The sequence below is a fragment of the Myxocyprinus asiaticus genome, chromosome 23 (genome assembly GCF_019703515.2).
Source record: "Myxocyprinus asiaticus isolate MX2 ecotype Aquarium Trade chromosome 23, UBuf_Myxa_2, whole genome shotgun sequence".
In the NCBI taxonomy this organism is placed as follows: Eukaryota; Metazoa; Chordata; class Actinopteri; order Cypriniformes; family Catostomidae; genus Myxocyprinus; species Myxocyprinus asiaticus.
The window spans coordinates 30,034,601-30,060,000 of record NC_059366.1 but is presented as its reverse complement, the minus strand read 5'-3'; the positions used below and the strand labels follow the sequence as shown (position 1 = coordinate 30,060,000).

The window sequence follows — 25,400 nt, the reverse complement described above, 5'->3', positions numbered from 1 at the left end:
AGCAGTGACAGAAATACCAAACCAGCCTATCTGGCACCAACAATCATCCATGCTATTATCTAATCATGTGGCAGCAGTGCAGTGCATAAAATCATGCAGATGGTCAGAAGCTTCAGTTAATGTTCACATCAACCATCAGAATGGGGGAAAAAATGTGATCTCAGTGATTTGGATCATCTCAGATGATTGTTGGTGCCAGATGGTCTGGTTTGTGTATTTCTATAACTGCTGATCTCCTAGGATTTTCACGCACAACAGTCTCTAGAATTTACTCAGAATGGTGCCAAATACAAAAATCATCCAGCGAGCGGCAGTTCTGTGGACAGAAATGCCTTGTTGAAGAGCTGACAAAGTCTGCAGTAATGCAGATAACCGCTCTGTACAACTGTGGTGAACTTTTTCACCTTAACTTTTTCTCTTGACCATAGATGGCACTAAATCTCATCTCAACACATTTATTGAATGGCTGTGCTCCTCTTAGTCTTGATATTTAATCTGAATATCAACATTTGTGAGATGTATTCCTTCCAAACAGTTTTGAAGTTGTCTAATGAGCATCTGGGTGCGAGCTGCCCCTGGATGAAAAGAGACATTGGATGGGTGACCCCACTGTAGGACGTGCTTCCAAACTGATCGCGGAACAAATAACCGACCCGCTGGGCATGTGGCGGGGGGCGCAGTGTTTCATAGCGCAGCATGAACTTTAGCCTCCACCTCCCAGGATACCATGCCCACCACTCGAGTGGCAGGTAGGATGGAATCCGGTGGAATGGTGGAGGTCTCGATTTTGAAACATCGCGACAATGAGTCGGGCTTGACGTTTTTAGAGCCCTGGCGATACAAAAGGGTAAAATTAAAATGAGTGAAATATAATGCCCAGCGAGCCTGTCTAGAGTTGAGGCACTTTACGCTACGGATGTGCTTTAGGTTCTTATGATCAGTCCAGACCACGAAAGATGTTCTGATAAACTACAGTTGATAGTTTTGCATTTTTAAGCATTACGCTTTTAAATAAATAGACATGTTTATTTGCACAATTTATACAGTAGGTGTAGCTACCTGAAGGTGGGGGGGCCCCATTTTGAAAATCTGCCTAGGGCCCCCAAAATGCTAGGGCCAGCCCTGCATGTTACAGATGTAATAAAATGCACTATTGTGAGTAAACATGCATCTTTTTGGAGCTTCAAAAGTCTGATCACCATCCACTTGCATTTTAAGGACCTACTGAGCTAAGATATTTTTCTGTTTTTCTTCAAATGTGTTCTGCTAGTCCTTTAAGGGAAAGTCCTGAAGAAAAAAGTAGATTTATAGAAGTAGAGAATAATTCTGCACTTTAACACAGACTTTGTTAATCCTAATAGACTGTGCTGCAGTAAAAAAGCATAAAAAAAAAAAGAAATAGTAAATGAGTAGATATTTTGTGCTTTGACAACCTATATTACGCTTTTTGAAATATACTGTTGTGAGCTCTTTTTGGTTGCTCATAAAATGTGTAGACCTTGGAAATTTCTGTGACAAAATACAGCAACAGAAAGCCTATTTGTGATTTCAATATGAATGGTCATCAAGACGACTGGAAAGTGGCAACATGCAGTTGTTAACTTTGTGATTGTTGAGATCGATCTCTACTTGATCTAACCCTTAAATTTGACTTTTGTTGGTTTAAAAAATATTTTCGACCTGAATAAAACCGGTTCATTTTCATGTTATGAAACTCATTTGGAAGCAATAAAAGATGCTATTCTTGAGTGGAATCAAATGATATTTGGTCAACTTACCTCAGGCAACTCCATCTCTTATCTGTGACAAACTGTGACACAAATAAGAAGGCATTTGGTGAACTTCAGGGACTGCTCAACTCTCTAAGGGATCACAGGGATGATAATATTAGTGTCAGCTGCAATGTGGCTAATCCTCAGTGGAAATCTGGTATGCTACAAGAGCAGATCATAAAATCACTCTCTGTAGAGTTTATTTTAGTTAAAGCTAAATTTTGCTAATATATTCATTCGATTTGCGGTTGCAGTGCATTTGCATGTGTATTAATGATGCTATTGTATTCTGATGAGCCTTTGAGGTTAGAACAAATCTGGGATGAAAGTGCACTTGTGGGTTTAGGACTGTAGTGCTTTACATTGTTTAACACTGATGAGGATCATAACTCTACTGTCTGCTATCATTATGTGTAATTAGTATTATAAAATTAAACCATATAAAAGGCGAAATCTGTTTAATTAGTTAGAGAGGAGTGAATGCTCAATTTGTTTTAAAATATTCATCAGATGAAATTATCTCCCAATAGTTTCAATCTTCTAAAAGTTAAAATATACATTTCTCAGGCACAATATTCCATAAAAAGTCTAGATCACAGTCTGGTTTCCCTTTGCCTCCTAGACCAGAACACAGCATGTGATCTGCCATTAGTATCTGTACATTATCAATCTGCTGCATTTTTGCTGCCATCTGTCATCAATCAAAGATACATTCACCCTGAGAGCCATCAATAGGGCTTGCAAGATCTCAGACACACTGTTCACTTTACTCCCTTTTCTGGCAGATGAGTGGAAGTGGATTTGCACTGGGACCTCACGTAACCATGACAGTTTCTTCCCTGATGCCGCCCGCCTCCTCAATGGCCTCAAGAACTGATCTATTATATCTTGTATTTTTTAAACTTTATTATGTACACATTTACATTTTTGCCGCCTATATGTAAACTGCTTGTCAGACCTGTCATGTAAAGTTCTTTGTTCTTTAACCATTGTGTATTGGGGAATGTGGTCTAATTCTTCCATGTTTTATTGTACTTTACTGTTCTTCAGTGTTAATACGGTATTAACCTTACACTGTTAATCAAAACAAACTATTTTATTTCTGTGAAGTGAAAGGAGCTTTTTTGGGCTATAGTGATATTATTTAGGATATAGTGATATTTTTTTTTAAAGGGACACTGATCTGATCTGAAGGTGCTTAAAGCACTTTTCTTAAGGGTTCAATGTTACATATGATGATGATGATGTAATATTTCAAAGCATTTTTATGAATATGCATAAGATCATCATTAATCATCTACCCAGAATGGCAGTGGTGGCATCCTCATTATTCAATCTCTCAAATCCAAATGTGACAGAAATAGACAAACAAGTTTATTCTAAATGCTTTTGGAGCACTGCTAAGAAAACTGTTCCTTGCAATTAAATGTACAGGAAATACATACACTGGAATATGTGAATGCCTGTAGTCTAAACTCTGGTGTTGCAACCATAGCCAGTCTAGCAACACCAAAAATGTTCTGTGTAGTTTAGGGCCTATTATGACAAAAACTGTCAAACAAAATCTGTATGTTTCCAACTGCTTTCCAGTACAATATAATTAGCCACAATCAGACTGTGTCTCCTGAGTCTTTAAAGGTCCATGTTGTTTTGGGAATGTGTTGTTGACCTTATTTTACCACATACAAAAGATATTTCTTGGAATTAATTTCACATCACCTTTAACTGGCTGACAACCACAATGCATGACGCTGATATAAGATTTAGCTGAGACTGCGGGAAAGTGTTTGTGTCCTCTATTTTATGGAACATCAGCTAAAAAGTAATGTGACCTTTGAAAAGCTGAATATAACTTTTTATGCCAAAATAGTAACTGAAATTTTGAAAATGGAGAAAATGCAGAGAGAACTTGCATACGGATAGCCATCGGTCTTTTGAATCTGTGCTACAAAGTTGTCTAAAAATGTGACAAAAGAGCTTTAAATATCAATAGAACACTGGGAAGACATTGCAGATGACAAGTTAAATGTGTTTTGGAGTAGCTATACCTCATATACATGCCTCTTCACTGTCACTGAATGCCAAGCAGGCTAATTTCAACATTACCCACATTCCTGCATGCAGGCATCAAAAACATATGCTGGATATAATGGGCTATATTGGATATAATAGATCAATATTCTCAAAAAACGAGCATAATCACTGCTGATTGATTGATGACTTATGTCTTTGCATTGGAATGAACTTCAAGCCAATTGAAACCAGTGCCAGGTCTAAAACAGTCTACATTGGCACATTAGGAGGAGTCTTGTAGGTCCCAAGTTAGTATGTGTAAGCAACAACCAAATCAATAGATGAGAACGAAGACAATTGTGAATCAGACACAATTTCACTTTAGTTTTCATTCAGCTTCAGACAACAGAGTATGAGAAAATCCAACTTATACATGGTGGTTCATCTAGTGTATTTCTTTGCAAATTTGACCTGGCAACATTCAACTCCTATGCATATCCTGGTAAAGTCTATTGTCAAACTCTTTCCTGGACAAGCAGAAAGATCATTCGCATTTCTCAGTTAACCATTTTCTTTGATAACACATTTGACCTTATTCTCAACACAGATGTATGGTTTATAGGAGCCACAGGGTTTTATTTACAATTCAAGGCTGAAGAACAAGTAGGAACACAATGACGTCAGTGATGTTATTTTGCTCAGTCAACAGTCCGAAATCTCATGCTATGAAAACGTCTGAAGACATTCAAGGTGCACTCATTATCAAGCTGTGTCATTCTGTTTCTCTGCATAGCTCTTCTGGCTGAATGGCAGTGTTAGTTGAGCCCTAAATGGGCTCTAATGGAAAAACAGTGCAACAAAAACATTTAAGTAATGGTATATTGAAGCAAACTGTTCTCTAAATATATTTAAAATGGAGTAAGTTACAACTATTTACAGTGCATGTACAAGCATGCAAATGATCATTCCGGCCAAATGACATGGGCAAAGTCAGTCAAATCACAATTAAATGTGTTATATGCAATGAGCCAAGACATTTTTTATAATTGCAGTGTGAAAACATACCCTTTAAAGGTCAGCATTAAAACTAATCTTTCATTAGAATGAATGAGTGATTAATTAAGTAAATGACTTTAAAGGATAAAACACAACACTGCAAAAGAGCACTGCAAAGAGAGAGTCAAAAATGGACAGAAGACAACAGGATGTATCAAGATGGCACTTCTATTTAAAGTTTAATGAGTTCTGAGAGAAAACAAACACAATATAAAAAGGATTTATGAAGTGAGAGTCAGCATTTGGTCTGCTCGGCCTACTGCATCTTTCTAAATAAGTTCCCCTCTCATGGGAAGAGTATGGACACTGTGTGGGAGCCAGCGGAAACGCAGCCTGGCCAACAGAGGGTCATCAAGGTTCTCAAACTCAGAAAAGCCCAGATGGTTGAGGATGGCATAAATGCCAGCTCTAGCTGCCACCTACAGCATTAAAGGAAAGTAATAATTAATACAATACTTAATAGTACTTTAGTTCCATATTTTCTGTATATATATATATTGAGAACTCTGTAATTTTTTGCAAGAAATGTTCATAAAAGTGGCTTAGTTGTGCTCATTTGTCCATAGAGTATGTAATTATGAAGGAAAATTATTTAATGGTCTTACTTGTCATTTTCGATCTGCTTCACAGTTCAGGGAAGGAGCAATGTTCAGCTTAAGTGTTTTACCAGCTCAATCTAGCAAGTTTTTTTTGTGTCTTTGTATATACAATTATCTTGGCTTTGTAAGTAAATAAATATTGCTTTATGCAAGCCACAGAACCAGCTGTTCATTCCAACAATTTTCTTAGTATCAGCTGCTTTGGATAAAAGGAATTAAAAAAATATTTTCAGCCCCTCAAACCTAGACTAAAATCCATGGCTATAAACCAAGGTTATACTCAGAAAAGGTCTGAATGAGACTGAATACATTTACAACCTCATATTGACAGAGTGACATTTTCCCATGAATGTTTCATGGAACTTTAGAACTATGTTTAGCCGCAGCACTGGGAGCACGAAGAGTGTACAGCCATTCATCGTACCACAAGACATTGGTCTACATCACCATAGGTGTCCTCCAATCAACCTTTCAAAGCCATAGAACAACTCAACCTGTAGACAGGCGTGTGTGTATTGGGTATGATTGACATTATCTTGATGTCTGACACAAAAGTAAACATTTATGGGTCACAGTGTTCAAAAAGGCTAATATCTTACATTTATTGTTTTGCAGTGTTTATGGCACTTTGTTAATTTTATGCTAAGATAAAAATGTATTACTAAATATTACTATTACTATTCATATAATACTAATACTAATACTACTACTACTAATAATAATAATCTGAAAAATTATCTAATAATTACTTATTTAAAAATAATCAGTTATTGTGTCCTAAGAATATTAATACAAATAAAATAAAAGTCAACATGAAACAGCATTCACAACCATTTTACTACCCTAATGTGACATATTTCTGAATGAAAGAGGATATAAAGTGATAAATTGTTGGGCGGGACTTGATTTTAGCCATCAGATATTGATTGGATTGAAGAAAAGTGGCCGTTCTATAACAGAATAAAGCCAAGTGTTTGGAGGGGAGAGGTTGAAAAATATGGGCATGGCGAAGTCAGTTGAAAAGGAAGTAGTTTTAGTGATGGAGTAAGTTTTGATTATGTATGATTATGAAGACCAACATTTTATTTCTTTGGTAAACTGTGCACTAATGCACAATAAGACCAGAAACATGTATTAAAGGAATAGTTCACCCAAAAATGAAAATTCTCTTTTCATTTACTCACCCTCATGCCCTCCCAGATGTGTATGACATTCTTTCCTCAGCAGAACACAAACGAAGATTTTTAGAAAAAGATCTAAGCTCTGTAGGTCCATACAATGCAAGTGAATGGTGATCAGACCTTTGTCGCTCCAAAAATCACATAAAGGAAACATAAAAGTAACACATATGACTCCAGTGTTTAAATCCATATCTTCAGAAGTGATATAATAGATATGGGTGAGAAACAGAACAATATTTAAGTCCTTTTTTACTATAAATCTCCACTTTAACTTTCAGATGTGAAAGTGAAACTAAACAGGCAAAATGACTTAATTTAAATTTTGATCTGTTTCGCACACACACCTATTATATAAAAATCTTTGTTTGTGTTCTGCTGAAGAAAGAAAGTCATACACATCTGGCATGGTAGAGTTCAGTCCGCACTTGTCTGGGCTGCCCATGTCGCCCATGCCTAAATCTAATTTATGAGATGAGAGAATTTTCCTTTTTGGGTGAACTATCTCTTTAAAGGGTCTATTTTGATTTCATGGTTGACTTTAATACTTAATATGAGAAGATGGAATTTATCATCAATTAAGCACAGAAGAAAAAATCGAATTTGCATTTGTAAGCGTAACTCTGGTTCCACTCATCTGGTTGCTCATCTGATCTGTGCATCTATTATCTGACTTCAGATGCAAAAATGCTGTTCTTTCATGAGACGGTAAGAAATGTTTCTCATAACAGATTTTTGGAGGTAGAAAATATTAGCTCTATCAGCTGAAATCAGTTTCTTAACTTCGGTGCAACCCGCATCCACGTGTGGACATATTTTGGCTTCACTATACACAACGCATAATTTAAATGAATTAAAACTGGCTGAATACAGTTTGCAAGACTCTACACTGTCATTTAAGGGTTAAAATTCAGTTTGGACCACTCAACATGTTTGGCAGATATGTGACAATGATAATCAGTACATACTGTAGATTCAGAATTTTATAATGTATAATTTTATTTTAACATGGCTGGCAGTGATTTGATGATGCTGCCCATTGCTTTTAATAAGAATTATTAATTCAGCTTTATAGAAAATCAGATGTAATGTCTATAATGTCTCAAAAACATGAATAGCCAACACTCTTGGACAAATAATAAACTATTTGATGAAAAAAGTCTGTTTTTCTATAGCTTGGTATTACTTAAAATTTCACAACTTAGTCCCACTGTCCACATTTACTGGCAGCCAAAAGTTTGGAATAATGTACAGATTTTGCTCTTATGGAAAGAAATTGGTACTTTTATTCACCAAAGTGGCATTCAACTGATCACAATGTATAGGCAGGACATTAATAACTTGAAAAATTACTATTACATTTTGAAAAAATTACTTCACTAGTAATTACTAAATTACTAAACTACTTCAAAGAGTTCTCATCAAAAAATCCTCCACGTGCAGCAATGACAGCTTTGCAGATCCTTGGTATTCTAGCTGTCAGTTTGTCCAGATACTCAGGTGACATTTCACCCCACGCTTCCTGTAGCACTTGCCATAGATGTGGCTGTCTTTTCGGGCACTTCTTATGCACCTTACAGTCTAGCTGATCCCACAAAAGCTCAATGGGGTTAAGATCCATAACACTCTTTTCCAGTTATCTGTTGTCCAATGTCTGTGTTTCTTTGCCCACTCTAACCTTTTCTTTTTGATTTTCTGTTTCAAAAGTGGCTTTTTCTTTGCAATTCTTCCAATAAGGCCTGCACCCCTGAGTCTTCTCTTTACTGTTGTACATGAAACTGGTGTTGAGCGGGTAGAATTCAATGAAGCTGTCAGCTGAGGACATGTGAGACATCTATTTCTCAAACTAGAGACTCTGATGTACTTATCCTCTTGTTTAGTTGTACATTTGGCCTTCCACATCTCTTTCTGTCCTTGTTAGAGCCAGTTGTCCTTTGTCTTTGAAGACTGTAGTGTACACCTTTGTATGAAATTTTCAGGGTTTTTTTTTTTTGGCAATTTCAAGTATTGTATAGCCTTCATTCCTCAAAACAATGATTGACTGATGAGTTTCTAGAGAAGGCTGTTTCTTTTTTGCCATTTTTGACCTAATATTGGCCTTAAAGGAATAGTTCACCCCAAAATGAAAATTTTATGATAATTTACTCACCCTCTGGCCATCCAAGATGTATCTGAGTTTCTTTCTTCATCAAAACAGAATTTAAGATTTTTAGGATTTCATTTCAGGCCTCCTTTAAACAATGCAAGTGAATGTACTCCATTTTTTGACAGTCCAAAATGCATATTTAGGGTGCATCAAAATAATCCACACGACTCCAGTCGACAAATAAAGTTCTTCTGAACCCAAACGATCGATTATTTTTAGAAACAAAACAATACTTATATACTTTTTAACTACAAATGTTCGCTTCCATACATCTCTGTGATGCGCGCTCATGAGAGGGATGACGTAAGCTCGTTGTAAGGTCACGCGTCACTTGGAGGAGGAGTCAGGAAGCGCGGAGAATCACCATTTAAGAACAAGTGTTTCACCCTGGAGAATTGTTGCATTGATCTAAGCACCTGAACCAGAAGCTTTAACATTGATAAATGGCTGTCCCCACAGGAACTTGAGCTGGCACTGAAGGAGAACATTCTGAGGTGTGAAAAGTGGCTGGAGGTGATTACAGAGCAGGAAAAACAAATGAGGATGTTGAGGAATTGTCACACCATAGAGGAGCTCTTTGTCCATCAGAAGAGCATTCATCCAGGTCTCACCTACCAACGGATTCCTCTGTCTGACTGTTTTGCACCTAAAGAAGAGGCAAGTCAGGACTCTAGTGTATATCATCATGGGCCAGATATCAAGCAACCCTATAAGCTTTAGACCCTGTTTACACCTGGTATTAATATGCGTCTCGGGTGATCCAATCACACGTGGTCAGATGAGACACATCACTTTTTACACCTGGTTACTTAAATGCATCTCCTGTCACCACTTGTGATCAGATTTGGAGGGGAGGGACTCGGTTTCATGACGAATTTCATCAATCACTATGTCAGCATCTTAATGCATGACATTAAAGCACAACAAAGTCAGAAAAGACAAAGAAAGCGCAAAAAATGGCATGCTATTTCTCCCAGATGTAGCTGAAATTTAATCTAAGCACAAAAGCAAAATTTTGAGCAGAATTGTCTGTTATTTTAGTGAATTACCTGTATTAACCTGAGCTGCAGATATTCGTGCTTCTCATAAGTGTCCCTGCATGTTGATATCAGACATACTGAAAAAGATCTGTGAAGTTCTCACGTGTATATATCCGCTTTTTTAGAAATTTCTGATCAGACTGTTATTTTCTTTTAAAGCCACTTGTAACCGTCAAAGTTTAAACTCTTGTTTAAGCACAGCAGTTGATTGAAAGCGGAGGGGAGGTGCTTCACTGCTGCCGGGATGCATGCAGGACGGATTACTGCTTACACTTCAAATGTGATGTGGTCATATGTGTTTTTGACCACATTCGTTTGTGGGTTTTGTGATCCGATCATAAAACGTTTTAGACCCCATTTAGACCTGCAGTTAACACTGACCACATGTGATCAGATCACCAAAACGCATCTTAATACCAGCTGTAACAGGGTCATAATTAATGTCAATGGAAATGTTGTTGCTTAGGTTTTTGACCAGTTGTTGGAAGCCATGAAGAGCAGTCTGGCTAAAGACCCCAGCTGTGCTTTCGTCTTCAACTGCCTTGATGGGAAAGACCGAACTACTGTAGCCATGGTCATTGCCACTCTCACCCTGTGGCACATTAATGTAGGTCACTTTTAGTTGTTGGCTGCTTATGGAAGGAGGAAGCAAGATTTAAAGAATTTGCCCTCATGGCATTGATAGCTGGAGGAAAATACAGTATCTAAACTAAACTCATATTGGTTTAATAAATTATGTCCTGACCCTGATATCTGCAGGGCTTTCCTGAGTGTGGAGAGGAGGAGATTGTAAGTGTTCCAGATGCCAAGTACACCAAGGGAGAGTTTGAGGTACACTTTGACTTTGACACACTTTGACAAGGGGTTATATTAGGAGTTAAAGGAATAGTTCACCCAAAAAGGAAAATTCTCTAATTATTCACTTACCCTGATGCCATCCCAGATGTGTATGACTGTCTTTCTTCAGAAGAACACAAATAAGGATTTTTAGAAGAAGATAGAGCTTTCTAATGCAAGTTAATGGGTGCCAGCAATTTGACGACCCAAAAGTCAAATTTAGGCAGCATAAAAGTAATCCATGGGACTCCTGTCGATCAATGAATGTCTTCTGAAGCAAATCGATATGTTTGTGTAAAAAATAAGTTGATAATTAAAACGTTATTAACTTTAAAAAGCGCTTCCTGCCAGCTGTTGATGCATCATGCAGCTGTCACGTGATGTAAGTGAATCGGCGAGTTCACGCAAGAATTTGGAAGCGCCACTTATTTATAACAAAAGAACGAACGTCACGTTAGAGTTCAGCCATTTCAAACAGCATCAGAGCCCTGGACAGAAGTGAAGATTTAAAGTTAAAAATGTTTTAATTATTGACTTGTTTCTTATATAAACCTATCGATTCGCTTCAAAAGACATTAATTAATAGACTGGAGTTGTGTGAATTACTTTTATGCTGCCTAAATTCGACTTTTGGACCGTCAAAGTGCTGGCACCCGTTCACTTGCATTATAAGGACCTGACAGAGCTCTGTCTTCTTCTAAAAATCTTTATTTGTGTTCTGCTGAAGAAAGACAGTCATACACATCTGGGATGACATCAGGGTAAGTGAATAATGAGATAATTTTCATTTCTGGGTGAGCTATTCCTTTAAGGTTAGGGTTAGGTTAGGGTTCAGAGGGTTAGGGTTGGTAAAAGATGACATAACTTTTTTTGGGTGAACTTACCCTTCAATCTTTCAAATAAAAGGACTTGATGTATAATGGAAAGTGTTGTTGCTGTTCTGTTTTGATGAAGAAAGAAACTCAGATACATCTTGGATGGCCTTAGGGTGAGTAAATTAGCAGCAAATTTTCATTTTTGGGTGAACTATTCCTTTAAGACATGCCAGTCTATTGCATAATGTGGCAACTCAAAAACAAACACAAAGACAATGTTAAGCTTCATTTAACAAACCAAATAGCTTTCAACTGTGTTTGATATAATGACAAGTGATTTTCTAGTACCAAATTAGCAATTTAGCATGATTACTCAAGGATAAGGCGTTGGAGTGATGGCTGCTGGAAATGGGGCCTGTCTAGATTGATCAAAAATTACATTTTTCAAATAGTGATGGTGCTGTTTTTTACATCAGTAATGTCTTGACTATACTTTGTGATCAGTTGAATGCCACTTTGGTGAATTAAAATACCAATTTCCTTCCGAAACAGCAAAATCTGTACATTATTCCAAACCATTGGCCACCAGTGTATATGGACATCAATTTTTATGAAAACTATTTGCTCTAGAATTTTTTATTTATTTTTTTGCTTGTTTATTAGGTCCTACTAGTTCCAAATCAAAAAGGGAAATGGAAAATCCACACAACAGTCATGCGGGGGTCTCAGGAGGTTAATACACACTCTATTGTACAAGCAGGAAAAACAGCTTGCATGTGATATACTGTATGTCTTCTATGAAGTGAGCAAGCAAATGAGAATCCCACCTGGTACATCCACTGGCTAAAGGATCGCCTCCAGGAGTCTTTCTTCTCCAGATGGAGGTAGCAGTTGAAGAGGATGAGATAAATGTAGCGCTCGAGGTACTGCAGACTTCTTAACCGCAACCACTGAGCATCAGCCTCCGATTTAGCTGTCTTAATCTAAGGGGAAAAAACTTAAATCTTAAATCTAATCTTAATCTAAGTTTCTATTCCACTAGTTTCCCTCTTATTTACTGACAAAAAGCTAATGGCAGGACATAGTCAATTGTTTATTAATACATTCTTTCAAACTGTTTTTTTTCCATTATCTGTTCACTTTGGTAAGCATGTGTTGTGAAATTATTTTCATGAGGTTCAGAGAGAAGCTGAATAGTCTCTGATTATTACATAAACAGGATTCAAATGAGTGATTACATCATCGGTGTTTAAAATGGACTCAATACTTGGTCGACGAATATACATATTCAACATCTCTTGACAGTTAGTTCCTTAGTGATCTGTTGAAAATATTTCAGGTAGATGCTCTTTCAGGGCTCCTTTAAAGTAACAATTTTTTCTAAAAATGTAAAGCTCCAAAATCCACATTAGGGCAACATAAAAGTAATCCATAAGACTCCAGTGGCTAAATCCATATCTTCTGAAGCAATATGATTCAACTGATTAGAAATGAAGCAGCAGTGCCTCCCAACAAGCCTGAACATGCAAATTCAAAGTGACAAGCTCAAACCAGTTTGATAAATTGTCACATATTTTGTAAGTTAGTATATTGCATGTGTCAAAAGAGACTGTCTCATGTTTGTGCAAGGTATGAAGTTCAACTAGGTTCTTGAACTCATGCAGCCTTTGCTAACTACATCTCCATAACAGTTCTGCTCATCCTGTTCAACATCCTTACATCTCAAACAACCTCACAATCATACCTGAATGGTTGACTATTTCTTTTGATCAACATCTTAACCCATTATTTTCCTTTTTGCTTCTCACTTCAAAACCAAATGACTCTCATAAGATGAGAAGTTAATGTGTCACATTTAATCACTGATTACTGTAAGAACTTGGAACACTAGAACTTCAGTTAGGACAATCTGAGAGAATTGCATAACTTCACTCCATTTTGTCTTGTTTGTGTACAGTGAACACTTTTTGCCATAATGGTTTGCTCCAAATGAGCTGCACCAGAAAACACAAAAGATAATGATTTCAAAAGATAACTCCATACTCTCTTGCTTAATAATAAATATTCACAAGGTTTTTCAAAGCAGTCTCTTTGAAAGCTCTCTGCCAATTTACGTCCCTCTATTTCAAAGCCTTCACTTCAGAACAAAAGCATGTTTTTCTACCTCGAAATTAAACACATTCCGAGTGCACTGGCCTGATGCACACAATAGGAGACAGTGTAATTGGCACTGATAATTTCTTGGTTCCTTTGAGCCCATCAAAGTGCAAATGAAAAATATCCTCATGTATCTCTAAGACACCTTAAGGCTATGATGTTAGGGAATAAAACACTTGGCACGGATGTAATCAATTATTCAACTTGTTTGCTAAAATAACAAGCACTGATTGACTGTTATATTAACCACCTGCTATATAGTTTAGATTTATGATTGGCTTTACATGTTGAAGTTTGTACAAACAAACATGTGAAAGACATTTAAATTAATCACATAAAAGACACAGTCTCACATAGATATAGTATTTGAACTATGTACACACTTCACCTGTCTGTAAGTGGATATGATGATTTCCCGTAAATGGTAATGCATGGGGGTCATTGTCTCACTGACAACATCAAGAGCAGCATCCACTTCTCTCTTCACACGATGACCATCAGGCAACAGCCTTAACACCTGCATCACCACCTGATCACAAAAAAGCATGCACAAAGAGAATGTATGGCTCAAACTCCATTCTGAAAAACAATGTTTTTAATCATTCAAATCTATCTTTCAAATTGAAATGTATACATAAATACACGACTATTTCAAATATTACAACATGTTTCTTTTCATGGCCCCAATGGCAGCCTAAGTTAATAGTTATATTTTACTTTTTATAGTTCTATAGATGTGCATTAGAATTTTTTTTATCCTCAAAACAGACATATTTTAGTTTTGTGTGTGTGTGTGTGTGAGAGAGACCATTTCTCACCTTCGCCCTTAGAAATAAATGTCCCATTTTGTGAGAATTAAATGGTCTTTGCATGTAAAATGAGCAACAACACTTTCCATTATACATCAAGTCCTTTTATTTGAAAGATTGAAGGGTAAGTTCACCCAAAAAAAGTTATGTCATCTTTTACCAACCCTAACCCTCTGAACCCTAACCTAACCCTAACCTTAAAGGAATAGCTCACCCAGAAATGAAAATTATCTCATTATTCACTTACCCTGATGTCATCCCAGATGTGTATGACTGTCTTTCTTCAGCAGAACACAAATAAAGATTTTTAGAAGAAGACAGAGCTCTGTCAGGTCCTTATAATGCAAGTGAACGGGTGCCAGCACTTTGACGGTCCAAAAGTCGAATTTAGGCAGCATAAAAGTAATTCACACAACTCCAGTCTATTAATTAATGTCTTTTGAAGCGAATCGATAGGTTTATATAAGAAACAAGTCAATAATTAAAACATTTTTAACTTTAAATCTTCACTTCTGTCCAGGGCTCTGATGCTGTTTGAAATGGCTGAACTCTAACGTGACGTTCGTTCTTTTGTTATAAATAAGTGGCGCTTCCAAATTCTTGCGTGAACTCGCCGATTCACTTACATCACGTGACAGCTGCATGATGCATCAACAGCTGGCAGGAAGCGCTTTTTAAAGTTAATAACGTTTTAATTATCAACTTATTTTTTACACAAACATATCGATTTGCTTCAGAAGACATTCATTGATCGACAGGAGTCCCATGGATTACTTTTATGCTGCCTAAATTTGACTTTTGGGTCGTCAAATTGCTGGCACCCATTAACTTGCATTAGAAAGCTCTATCTTCTTCTAAAAATCCTTATTTGTGTTCTTCTGAAGAAAGACAGTCATACACATCTGGGATGGCATCAGGGTAAGTGAATAATTAGAGAATTTTCCTTTTTGGGTGAACTATTCCTTTAACTCCTAATATAACCCCTTGTCAAAGTGTGTCAAAGTCAAAGTGTACCTCAAACTCTCCCTTGGTGTACTTGGCATCTGGAACACTTACAATCTCCTCCTCTCCACACTCAGGAAAGCCCTGCAGATATCAGGGTCAGGACATAATTTATTAAACCAATATGAGTTTAGTTTAGATACTGTATTTTCCTCCAGCTATCAATGCCATGAGGGCAAATTCTTTAAATCTTGCTTCCTCCTTCCATAAGCAGCCAACAACTAAAAGTGACCTACATTAATGTGCCACAGGGTGAGAGTGGCAATGACCATGGCTACAGTAGTTCGGTCTTTCCCATCAAGGCAGTTGAAGACGAAAGCACAGCTGGGGTCTTTAGCCAGACTGCTCTTCATGGCTTCCAACAACTGGTCAAAAACCTAAGCAACAACATTTCCATTGACATTAATTATGACCCTGTTACAGCTGGTATTAAGATGCGTTTTGGTGATCTGATCACATGTGGTCAGTGTTAAATGCAGGTCTAAATGGGGTCTAAAACGTTTTATGATCGGATCACAAAACCCACAAACGAATGTGGTCAAAAACACATATGACCACATCACATTTGAAGTGTAAGCAGTAATCCGTCCTGCATGCATCCCGGCAGCAGTGAAGCACCTCCCCTCCGCTTTCAATCAACTGCTGTGCTTAAACAAGAGTTTAAACTTTGACGGTTACAAGTGGCTTTAAAAGAAAATAACAGTCTGATCAGAAATTTCTAAAAAAGCGGATATATACACGTGAGAACTTCACAGATCTTTTTCAGTATGTCTGATATCAACATGCAGGGACACTTATGAGAAGCACGAATATCTGCAGCTCAGGTTAATACAGGTAATTCACTAAAATAACAGACAATTCTGCTCAAAATTTTGCTTTTGTGCTTAGATTAAATTTCAGCTACATCTGGGAGAAATAGCATGCCATTTTTTGCGCTTTCTTTGTCTTTTCTGACTTTGTTGTGCTTTAATGTCATGCATTAAGATGCTGACATAGTGATTGATGAAATTCGTCATGAAACAGAGTCCCTCCCCTCCAAATCTGATCACAAGTGGTGACAGGAGATGCATTTAAGTAACCAGGTGTAAAAAGTGATGTGTCTCATCTGACCACGTGTGATTGGATCACCCGAGACGCATATTAATACCAGGTGTAAACAGGGTCTAAAGCTTATAGGGTTGCTTGATATCTGGCCCATGATGATATACACTAGAGTCCTGACTTGCCTCTTCTTTAGGTGCAAAACAGTCAGACAGAGGAATCCGTTGGTAGGTGAGACCTGGATGAATGCTCTTCTGATGGACAAAGAGCTCCTCTATGGTGTGACAATTCCTCAACATCCTCATTTGTTTTTCCTGCTCTGTAATCACCTCCAGCCACTTTTCACACCTCAGAATGTTCTCCTTCAGTGCCAGCTCAAGTTCCTGTGGGGACAGCCATTTATCAATGCTAAAGCTTCTGGTTCAGGTGCTTAGATCATGGCAACAATTCTCCAGGGTGAAACACTTGTTCTTAAATGGTGATTCTCTGCATAAGCAGAGAGTGCGGGTGCTAGATTGACCTGCCTGCAGTCCAGACCTGTCTCCATTTGAGAATATGTGGTGCATTATGAAGTGCAAAACATGATAATAAAGCCCCGGAGGAGGTCCAGGGCCAGGTTTGGAAAACACTGAGGTAATAAAATGGACTAAGACATGTATTTTATGATTAAAAATAGATGCAACCAGTCACATGACGCCATGCGAGGTTCGGACGTGTGAACGGCGAGCTCTGTGCACTTTGCTAGTTTTAATACTTTTTATGCCATAAACCAGTAAGATTCGATACACCCTGTTCCATAACTGTTCTAGGAAGACAATATGTCAAAGAATTCAAAATCATTGGGCACTGGAGACATTAAAAGACACTTACATGCTCAAGCTGAAGCCCCTGAGCAGCAGGCTGAAGGCCTGGGAGTCGATCTGGCCGGAGAAGTGAGGGAAATTCGGCGAGAATTGTTGAACATGTCGGCACTGCTGATGAAGGTCGTTGCTGACTTGGAGGATCTTGCTGAAAAACGTCGATCGATCACTACCATGGAGACGAAATTCAGTGAGGTGGTCACAAGAGTGGGGGATGTCGAGAAACAGATCGATTATCTGGAGTCATCGGAGAGGGAACTAATCCACTAGTGACCAAGGTGGATTTTGAACGCGTCTGGGAGAAATTGGAGGACTTGGAGAACAGCAACCGGCGGAATAACATCCAAAGTGAGCGAGCTCACAGGGTTCCGACTCAGTGATCTGCTGTGGGAGACAGGCCCCAATCGATTCTGGCCAAATTTCTGAGATCATCCGATAAAGATCTCGTGTTACGCGAGGCGAGGTGAATCGGAAGGCTTTTTTGGAAGAACCACAGCATTTTCTTTTTCCCAGACTTTGTGAATTCAACAAGAGAGAAATGTGATCGATTCAAGGAATGCAAGAAATTTATCAATGGAAGGTTGCTTTTGCACTGATGTTCCAAGCCAAATTGAGAATAGATGCTAAGGATGGCCGCAAAACATTTACATGTCCCCAGCAAGCGATGTCCTTCATAAAGTCAATGGACTGAGTAAGTTATTTTGTGGTACTCACGTTGTAGCCGAATGGACTGACTCACTGAACATTCACTTGACTGTTTGAGGAACTGAGCACCTTTTTTGTTTCTTTTTGTGCTGGATCCGCCTAGTGGCTGGAGTTTGTTTTGTGGAGTAACACTCCTTCGGGACAGTCTTGTGGAGGAATCTGCACGATCTTTGTGCTTATGCCTCCCGTTTGTTTTGTGGAGTATTTCTTCCAAGACATTGGAGTGATTAGGTCATTTGTTGCACTCATGTAGCAGCCGAATGGACCGGCTCACTGAACATTCGTTTGACTGTCCGAGGAAACTGAGCACTCCTTTTGTTTTTTTGTTTTTTTTTTAATTTTGTTTTGTTTTTTGTGCTGGTTCCACCTATCGGCTGGAGTTTGTTTTGTGGAATAACACACCTTGCTAGCTTGAGCAATCTGATGGCAAAGTTGTCGTGGGGGCTCTCGTAGGCATACATGGACTGTTTGAGTTTAGAAGGATGGACACCAGTTGGCGCTGTCGTGCGCAGGGTTTGTTTGGTTCTGGGGGAAGTTCAGGGTTTGATTGTTGCACTAATTTTGGAATGTGGTCTTTATAATTTTGTTTTTGACACACAATCTATTTTTTCTCATATGTCAAAATGTCAGATGTTAATATGAGCGTATTGTCTCTCTCCACGTGGAATGTGAATGGGTTGGGGCACCCCATAAAAAGAAGGAAGGTTATTTCTCTTCTTAAGTGTAAGAAATATGATATAGTGTTTCTTCAAGAAATGCACCTTTCTCTACAGGAAGCTGAAATTTTTGGGAAGATATGGGGTGGACATGTTTTCTTTAGCGCTGGATCAAGTAAGAGCAGGGAAGTCATTACACTGATAAGTAAGCATCTACAATTCAAATGTCTCAAAGTGATTAAAGATAAATTAGGAAGAGTTATTATTGTTTTAGCAGAAATTCAGGGGCAAAGTCTTATTATGGCTAATATTTATGCACCTAACATTGATGATCAGGGCTTTTTTATAGATCTGGTAAGGATGTTGCAAGCCGCTGGCAACCCTCATGATATAATATTGGGAGGAGACTTTAATCTTTTGATGGACTCAGTCCTTGATCATAATGAAGCAAAAGTGTGCAAGCCCACTAGAGCCACATTGACGCTTCACAGGATGTGTAAAAATCTTGGTCTTACAGATATTTGGAGACTTTTGAACCCATCTGGTAGGGACTCTAATTTTTTTTCATCAGTCCATAAGATTTATTCTAGAATAGATTTTTTTTATATATATCTAAGTCCCTCATATCATCTGTTATTGATTGCTCAATTGGAAACATTTTAGTCTCAGATCACACCCTGGTGAGTTTAGAGGTGCTGCCACATATGGAGAAAAGGAAATCATATAGTTGCCGCTTTAATGTATCCCTTTTACAAAATCCTGAATTCCAACAAATGTTAAAGGCTGAAATTAATGTTTATATGGAGACCAACTGGTCCTCAGTATCTTCTGTGGGTGTGGCTTTGGAGGCACTTAATGCGGTTCTTAGTGGCCGGACCATACATTATGCCTCATTCACAAAAAAATCCAAAGCACGAAAACTCGTGGAGTTGGAAGGGAATATTAAAGATGCAGAGACAGAGCTGAAGCGCAGAATGTCATCTGATGGCCTCAGAGAATTGACCCGATTAAAATACAGATATAACACTATTTCCCCATGTGTCACTCACTCGACGTTGTGTTGATGTAGTGACACTAGGGGTCACTCTTGGGAGCCCGAGACACCTCTGGTCATTGATAAAAGGCCAATGAAAATTGGTGAGTGGTATTTGCATGCCACTCCCCCGGACATACGGGTATAAAAGGAGCTGGTATGCAACCACTCATTCAGATTTTCTCTTCGGAGCCGAATGGTCATGCTCACTGAGCTGAATTCCCACGACTGTTCATTCACCTCTGCTGAATCTGACGGCGCATTTCAGCGGCTTCTCCCTCCTCTGCACTGGTGCACTGCAGAGAATGCCCCTGGGCGCTTCAGCAGAAATAAAAGAGTATATTTCTCTAAAAGAGCGGCACACACGGAACGTCTTTTTAAAGACGCGTCTTTCTAAAGATGCTTTTCCGATTGTGTGTTATTCCTGGTTACGCTTGTTATCTCTCGCCTTCTGAAGGTCACAATCACTGTCTTTCGTGTCTGGGCATTGCTCACGTGGAGACAGCGTTCGTGGATGGTCATGTTCTCATTGCGAGGACATGTCCATGGCAAAGTTGCAGTCGCGGCTCGCCTTCGTAAGAAAGCAAGCCACCCCATAGGCTCCCCGCTTCGGTCCTTTTACCCACAGGTATGAGGCCAGCGCGGCTAGCACTGGGGGCGATTTGGGGACCCCAATGGGACCGCCTCCGCCGGGTATCCCCCCGCGGACCTCCCATTCCCCAGCACGCTCGTCTGTCCCTATCGGGCTTCCGGATGAGTCCGCTGGCTCGTCTCACGGCGAGTTCGACCTCTTATTCGGAGCCAGCGAAAGTGATGAGCTCTCAAGCGCAGCATCGGAGAGCGGGCTCGTCCAGTCGGAAGCCTCAGCTGGGCTCCTCCCTTCAGGGATGATTGCCCAGTCACAGGCTGACACGGAGATGATGACATGCTTTCCCGGGCAGCTGCGAGCGTTGGCTAGAGTGGAACCCTCTGCTCTTCCCTGAACCCTCGCGGCTCGGTGATTGGTTCCTGGGCTCGCGGCGCCGTTCAAAGCCACGCCCCGCCCCTGTTCCTTTCTTCCCGGAAGTGCATGAAGAGCTGACAAGGTTGCGGGAAGCACTTTTTTCTGCCCGGTCCCGATCTTTTCAGCTTCCCCGCCCTCACTACCCTCAATGGTGGGGCGGCCAAGGGCTATTCGGCAATCCCCCGGTGGATAAAGGCGCTCGTGGGGCACCTATGCCCGCAGAGCGCTGCCACCTGGTGCGGGTGCCCAAAGCCCCCATCCAAGGCCTGTAGGTTTACGTCGTCTCTGGTGACCAAGGCCTACGGTGCCGCTGGACAAGCTGCCTCCGCCCTGCACGCCATGGCTCTCCTGCAAGTCCGCCAATACGCTAAAGGAACTGCACGAGGGTAGTTCTGCCCCGGGATTGATGCAGGAACTGCGCTCGGCGACCGACCTCGCTCTCCGAGCGACGGAGGTCACGGCGTGGTCTCTCGGGCGGACGATGGCCACACTAGTGGGCCAGGAGCGCCACCTTTGGCTCAACCTGGTCGAGATGGGCGAGGCCGACAAGACATGGTTCCTTGCTGCCCCCATTTCCCAGGCGGGCCTATTCGGCGACACCATCGAGGACTTTGCCCAGCAGTTCTCGATGGTGGAGCATTAGACAGATGCTAGCCGGCATATCCTGCCCGGGCACGGCTCAAGATCCCACACCCCGTCTACTCATCGCCAAAGGCATCCCCCTGTGGTGATTGCACCGTCTCCGCCGCAGCCCGCCCCTTCGGCCTGGCCCCGGCGTGGAGCCCACCGCAGGAAGCAAATGCCACTCGTCTCGCGGCCGCCCAGAACCCGTGAAAGGCTTCAAAGCGCCCTTGAGACGGGCGACCCAGGGACAACGAAACCCGCTGCTCTGGAGCTGGTAAGCAGATCTCTCCATCTTTTTGTTACTTTTTGCATTAAATTGCACTGCATGCCCAAGTGGCTGCAGTACTCAAGAGCTCAGCAAGAGCAGTTTCCTTGTTTCCTGGGTCACGTATCCGGTGTGCACGGCCGTCATCACGACCACCGTCCACCACTCTATTTGGCAGGTTTGGTGCTCCAGCGGTGGTCTCCCACCCCTGAGCGCCCAGCTGTGGCACAAATCCGCCCCAATGTGACAGTCTCCATGGGTCACGAGGAGAGTCCTCTTCCTCCCCCGTCCCAGGCTGTTCCGGGGGTGGTCACAAGAAGCCAGGTAAGTGCTTCGATGTCCTTAGACTCAGCACAGCCACAACGTGGTGTGGCACCTCAAGCTCCACCCTGCCGCGAGGCCCCACCTACCGGTACGTCTGATGACGTTGTCCCTTTGGTCCCCCTTGCGCGGAACTTGGACGCATGGCTTGCGCTTTCCAATCCGTCGTGAGGGCTGGTCCGGACCATCTGACTCGGCTATGCTATTCACTTCGCCGGGCATCCACCCAGGTTCAGCGGTGTCCACTTCACCTTGGTGAAGGGCGAAAATGCTGCTACTTTGCGCGGAGATCGCTACCCTCCTACGGAAGGGTGCGATAGAACCTGTCCCTCCAGCCGAGATGAAGAAGGGTTTTTTCAGCCCCTAATTCATCGTACCGAAAAAAGGCGGTGGGTTGCGGCCAATCTTGGACCTGTGAGTACTGAACTAGGCTTTACACAGACTCCCATTCAAGATGCTGACGCAAAAATGCATTCTGGCGAGCGTCTGGCATCAAGACTGGTTCGCGGCAGTAGACCTGAGGGAGTGTGGAGTTATCTGGTGTGGAGTTAATCACACGGCAGCGTTGCCCAACAACACTCATTGTCAGCCGCTGCTTGATTAGCTTGGCACCTGCACACTATCTTCCCTTATAAGCATCACTTTTGTGTGAGTTCAGTATCGGATCATTCTCTTGTTGTGTGCTTTGTTACTCATGTTCTCACGCTGTTCTCTGTATTTTTTTTAGTCTAGATATTTTTGCCTATTTTCCTGTGCTCCAGCCATTACTATCAGCTCCATTCACCAGGATTTCTCACCTCTGTTTCTCTCTGCTCCAGTCGTCACCATCTCACACACTGGAATATACATTACCTCTACTCTCTCCCCGCTGCAGCTGCCACCGTCAGAGTCCTCCACCTTCATCTTCTTCCACCTCATCTCTGGACTGTTCCGTTGTTTGTGCTACTTCATATTTTTTCACCTGAACTCTTCACTCATTAATATTGTTATATTTTTACTCCTGCGTCTGGGTCCTATTTACATCACGACACAACCATGACGCAAGCCCGGATCAGTCTGATTCTTAAAAAGGACAAAGATCCAAGTGAGTGTAAGAGTTACCGTCCAATTTCCCTGATCCAGCTAGACGTTAAAATATTGTCAAACATTTTGGCTAACCGATTAAGTAAGGTTATGACATCTCTTATACATACAGTGCATCCGGTAAGTATTCAAACTTTTTCCACATTTTGTTATGTTACAGCCTTATTCCAAAATGGATTAAATTAATTATTTTCCTCAAAATTCGACAAACAATACCCCACAATGACAATGTGAAAGAAGTTTGTTTGAAATCTTTGCAAATTTATTAAAAATAAAAAACGAAAAAAATCACATGTTCATAAGTATTCACAGCCTTTGCCATGACACTCAAAATTGAGCTCAGGTGCATCCTGTTTCCACTGATCATCCTTGAGATGTTTCTACAACTTGATTGGAGTCCACCTGTGGTCAATTCAGATGATTGGACATAATTTGGAAAGGCACACACCTGTCTATATAAGGTCCCACAGTTAACAGTGCATGTCAGAGCACAAACCAAGCCATGAAGTCCAAGGAATTGTCTGTAGACCTCTGAGACAGGATTGTATCGAGGCACAGATCTGGGGAAGGGTACAGAAAAATTTCTGCAGCATTGAAGGTCCCAATGAGCACATTGGCCTCCATCTTCCGTAAATGGAAGAAGTTTGGAACCACCAGGACTCTTCCTAGAGCTGGCCGCCCGGCCAAACTGAGTGATCGGGGGAGAAGGGCCTTAGTCAGGGAGGTGACCAAGAACTCAATGGTCACTCTGACAGAGCTCCAGCGTTTCTCTGTGGAAAGAGGAGTAACTTCCAGAAGAACAACCATCTCTGCAGCACTCCACCAATCAGGCCTGTATGGTAGAGTGGCCAGACAGTAGCCACTCCTCAGTAAAAGGCACATGACAGCCCTCCTGGAGTTTGCCAAAAGGCACCTGAAGGACTCTCAGACCATGAGAAACAAAGATTGAACTCTTTGGCCTGAATGGCAAGCGTCATGTCTGGAGGAAACCAGGCACCGCTCATCACCTGGCCAATACCATCCCTACAGTGAAGCATGGTGGTGGCAGCATCATGCTGTGGGGATATTTTTCAGTGGCAGGAACTGGGAGACTAGTCAGGATCGAGGGAAAGATGAATGCAGAAATGTACAGAGACATCCTTGATGAAAACCTGCTCCAGAGCGCTCTGGACCTCAGACTGGGGCAAAGGTTCATCTTCCAACAGGACAACAACCCTAAGCACACAGCCAAGATAACAAAGGAGTGGCTACAGGACAACTCTGTGAATGTCCTTGAGTGGCCCAGCCAGAGCCCAGACTTGAACCAGATTGAACATCTCTGGAGAGATCTGAAAATGGCTGTGCACCGACGTTCCCCATCCAACCTGATGGAGCTTGAGAGGTCCTGCAAAGAAGAATGGGAGAAACTGCCCTAAAACTAGATGTGCCAAGCTTGTAGCATCATACTCAAAAAGACTTGAGGCTGTAATTGGTGACAAAGGTGCTTCAACAAAGTATTGAGCAAAGGCTGTGAATACTTATGTACATGTGATTTGTTTCGTTTTTTATTTTTAATAAATTTGCAAAGATTTCAAAACAAACTACTTTCACGTTGTCATTATGGGGTATTGTTTGTAGAATTTTGAGGAAAATAATGAATTTAATCCATTTTGGAATAAGGCTGTAACATAACAAAATGTGGAAAAAGTGAAGCGCTGTGAATACTTTCCGGATGCACTGTATAGATCAGGTGGGGTTTATTTGAGGCCGAAGCTCTTTTGATAACGTTAAGCGTTTCAGCAATATCATGTAGTCAGTGGTAAATGATCAGACTCCGGTCGCTGCCATCTCACTTGACCTCGAAAAGGCATTTGACATGGTAGAATGGGATTATCTTTTTATGATTTTGGAAATGTACAGGTTTGGGAATACTTTTATTGGTCGGATTAAGTTACTTTATAGACACCCGGTAGTGGCGGTACAAATGAGTGGTTTTATTTCAGATTATTTTACTCTGGATAGAGGCACCCGACAGGGTTGTGCTCTTTCTCCATTATTGTTTTGTCTTGCCCTGGAGCCAATAGCAGCTGCGATAAGAAAGGAGGTTGATTTTCAAGGGGTGGTGGCAGGAGGTGTGGCGCATGAGCTTTTGCTTTATGCAGATATCTTATTATTCATCTCCAACCCCACTAGATCTATGACTTGCCTCCACAGAATTATTAATTCCTTTTCTAAGTTCTCAGGATACAGAGTTAATTGGTCTAAATCCGAAGTTTTGGCTCTAACGGTGTACTGCCCGGTAACGGCTTTTCAGCCGGGCGCCTTCCAGTGGCTCAAACAGGGCATTAAATATTTGGGTATTTTATTCCCAGCAAATTTGTGTGATTTAAAGTAGATTTTAACCCT

The 25,400-nt window shown here is 40.8% G+C and overlaps 1 protein-coding gene across 5 annotated transcripts in view; it reads right to left on the bottom strand.

Annotated features, from left to right (window-relative positions):
• Positions 1-4,142: 4,142 nt before the first annotated feature.
• The window catches only part of pald1b (phosphatase domain containing paladin 1b), a 34,787-nt gene continuing 13,529 nt past the window's right edge, over positions 4,143-25,400 (bottom strand). For 3 of the 5 annotated variants that reach the window (XM_051652218.1, XM_051652219.1, XM_051652220.1), the window contains exons 15-20: positions 16,651-16,848; positions 15,661-15,801; positions 15,437-15,508; positions 14,002-14,142; positions 12,284-12,439; positions 4,143-5,260 (exon numbers count right to left, since the gene is read on the bottom strand). In XM_051652218.1, coding sequence (XP_051508178.1) covers positions 5,111-5,260; positions 12,284-12,439; positions 14,002-14,142; positions 15,437-15,508; positions 15,661-15,801; positions 16,651-16,848 — 858 coding nt within the window. In that variant the 3' untranslated portion in view covers positions 4,143-5,110. Of the gene's footprint in view, positions 5,261-12,283; positions 12,440-13,996; positions 14,143-15,436; positions 15,509-15,660; positions 15,802-16,650; positions 16,849-25,400 lie in introns of all 5 variants that reach the window. The other 2 variants (XR_007892775.1, XM_051652221.1) reach the window with 2 other exon arrangements.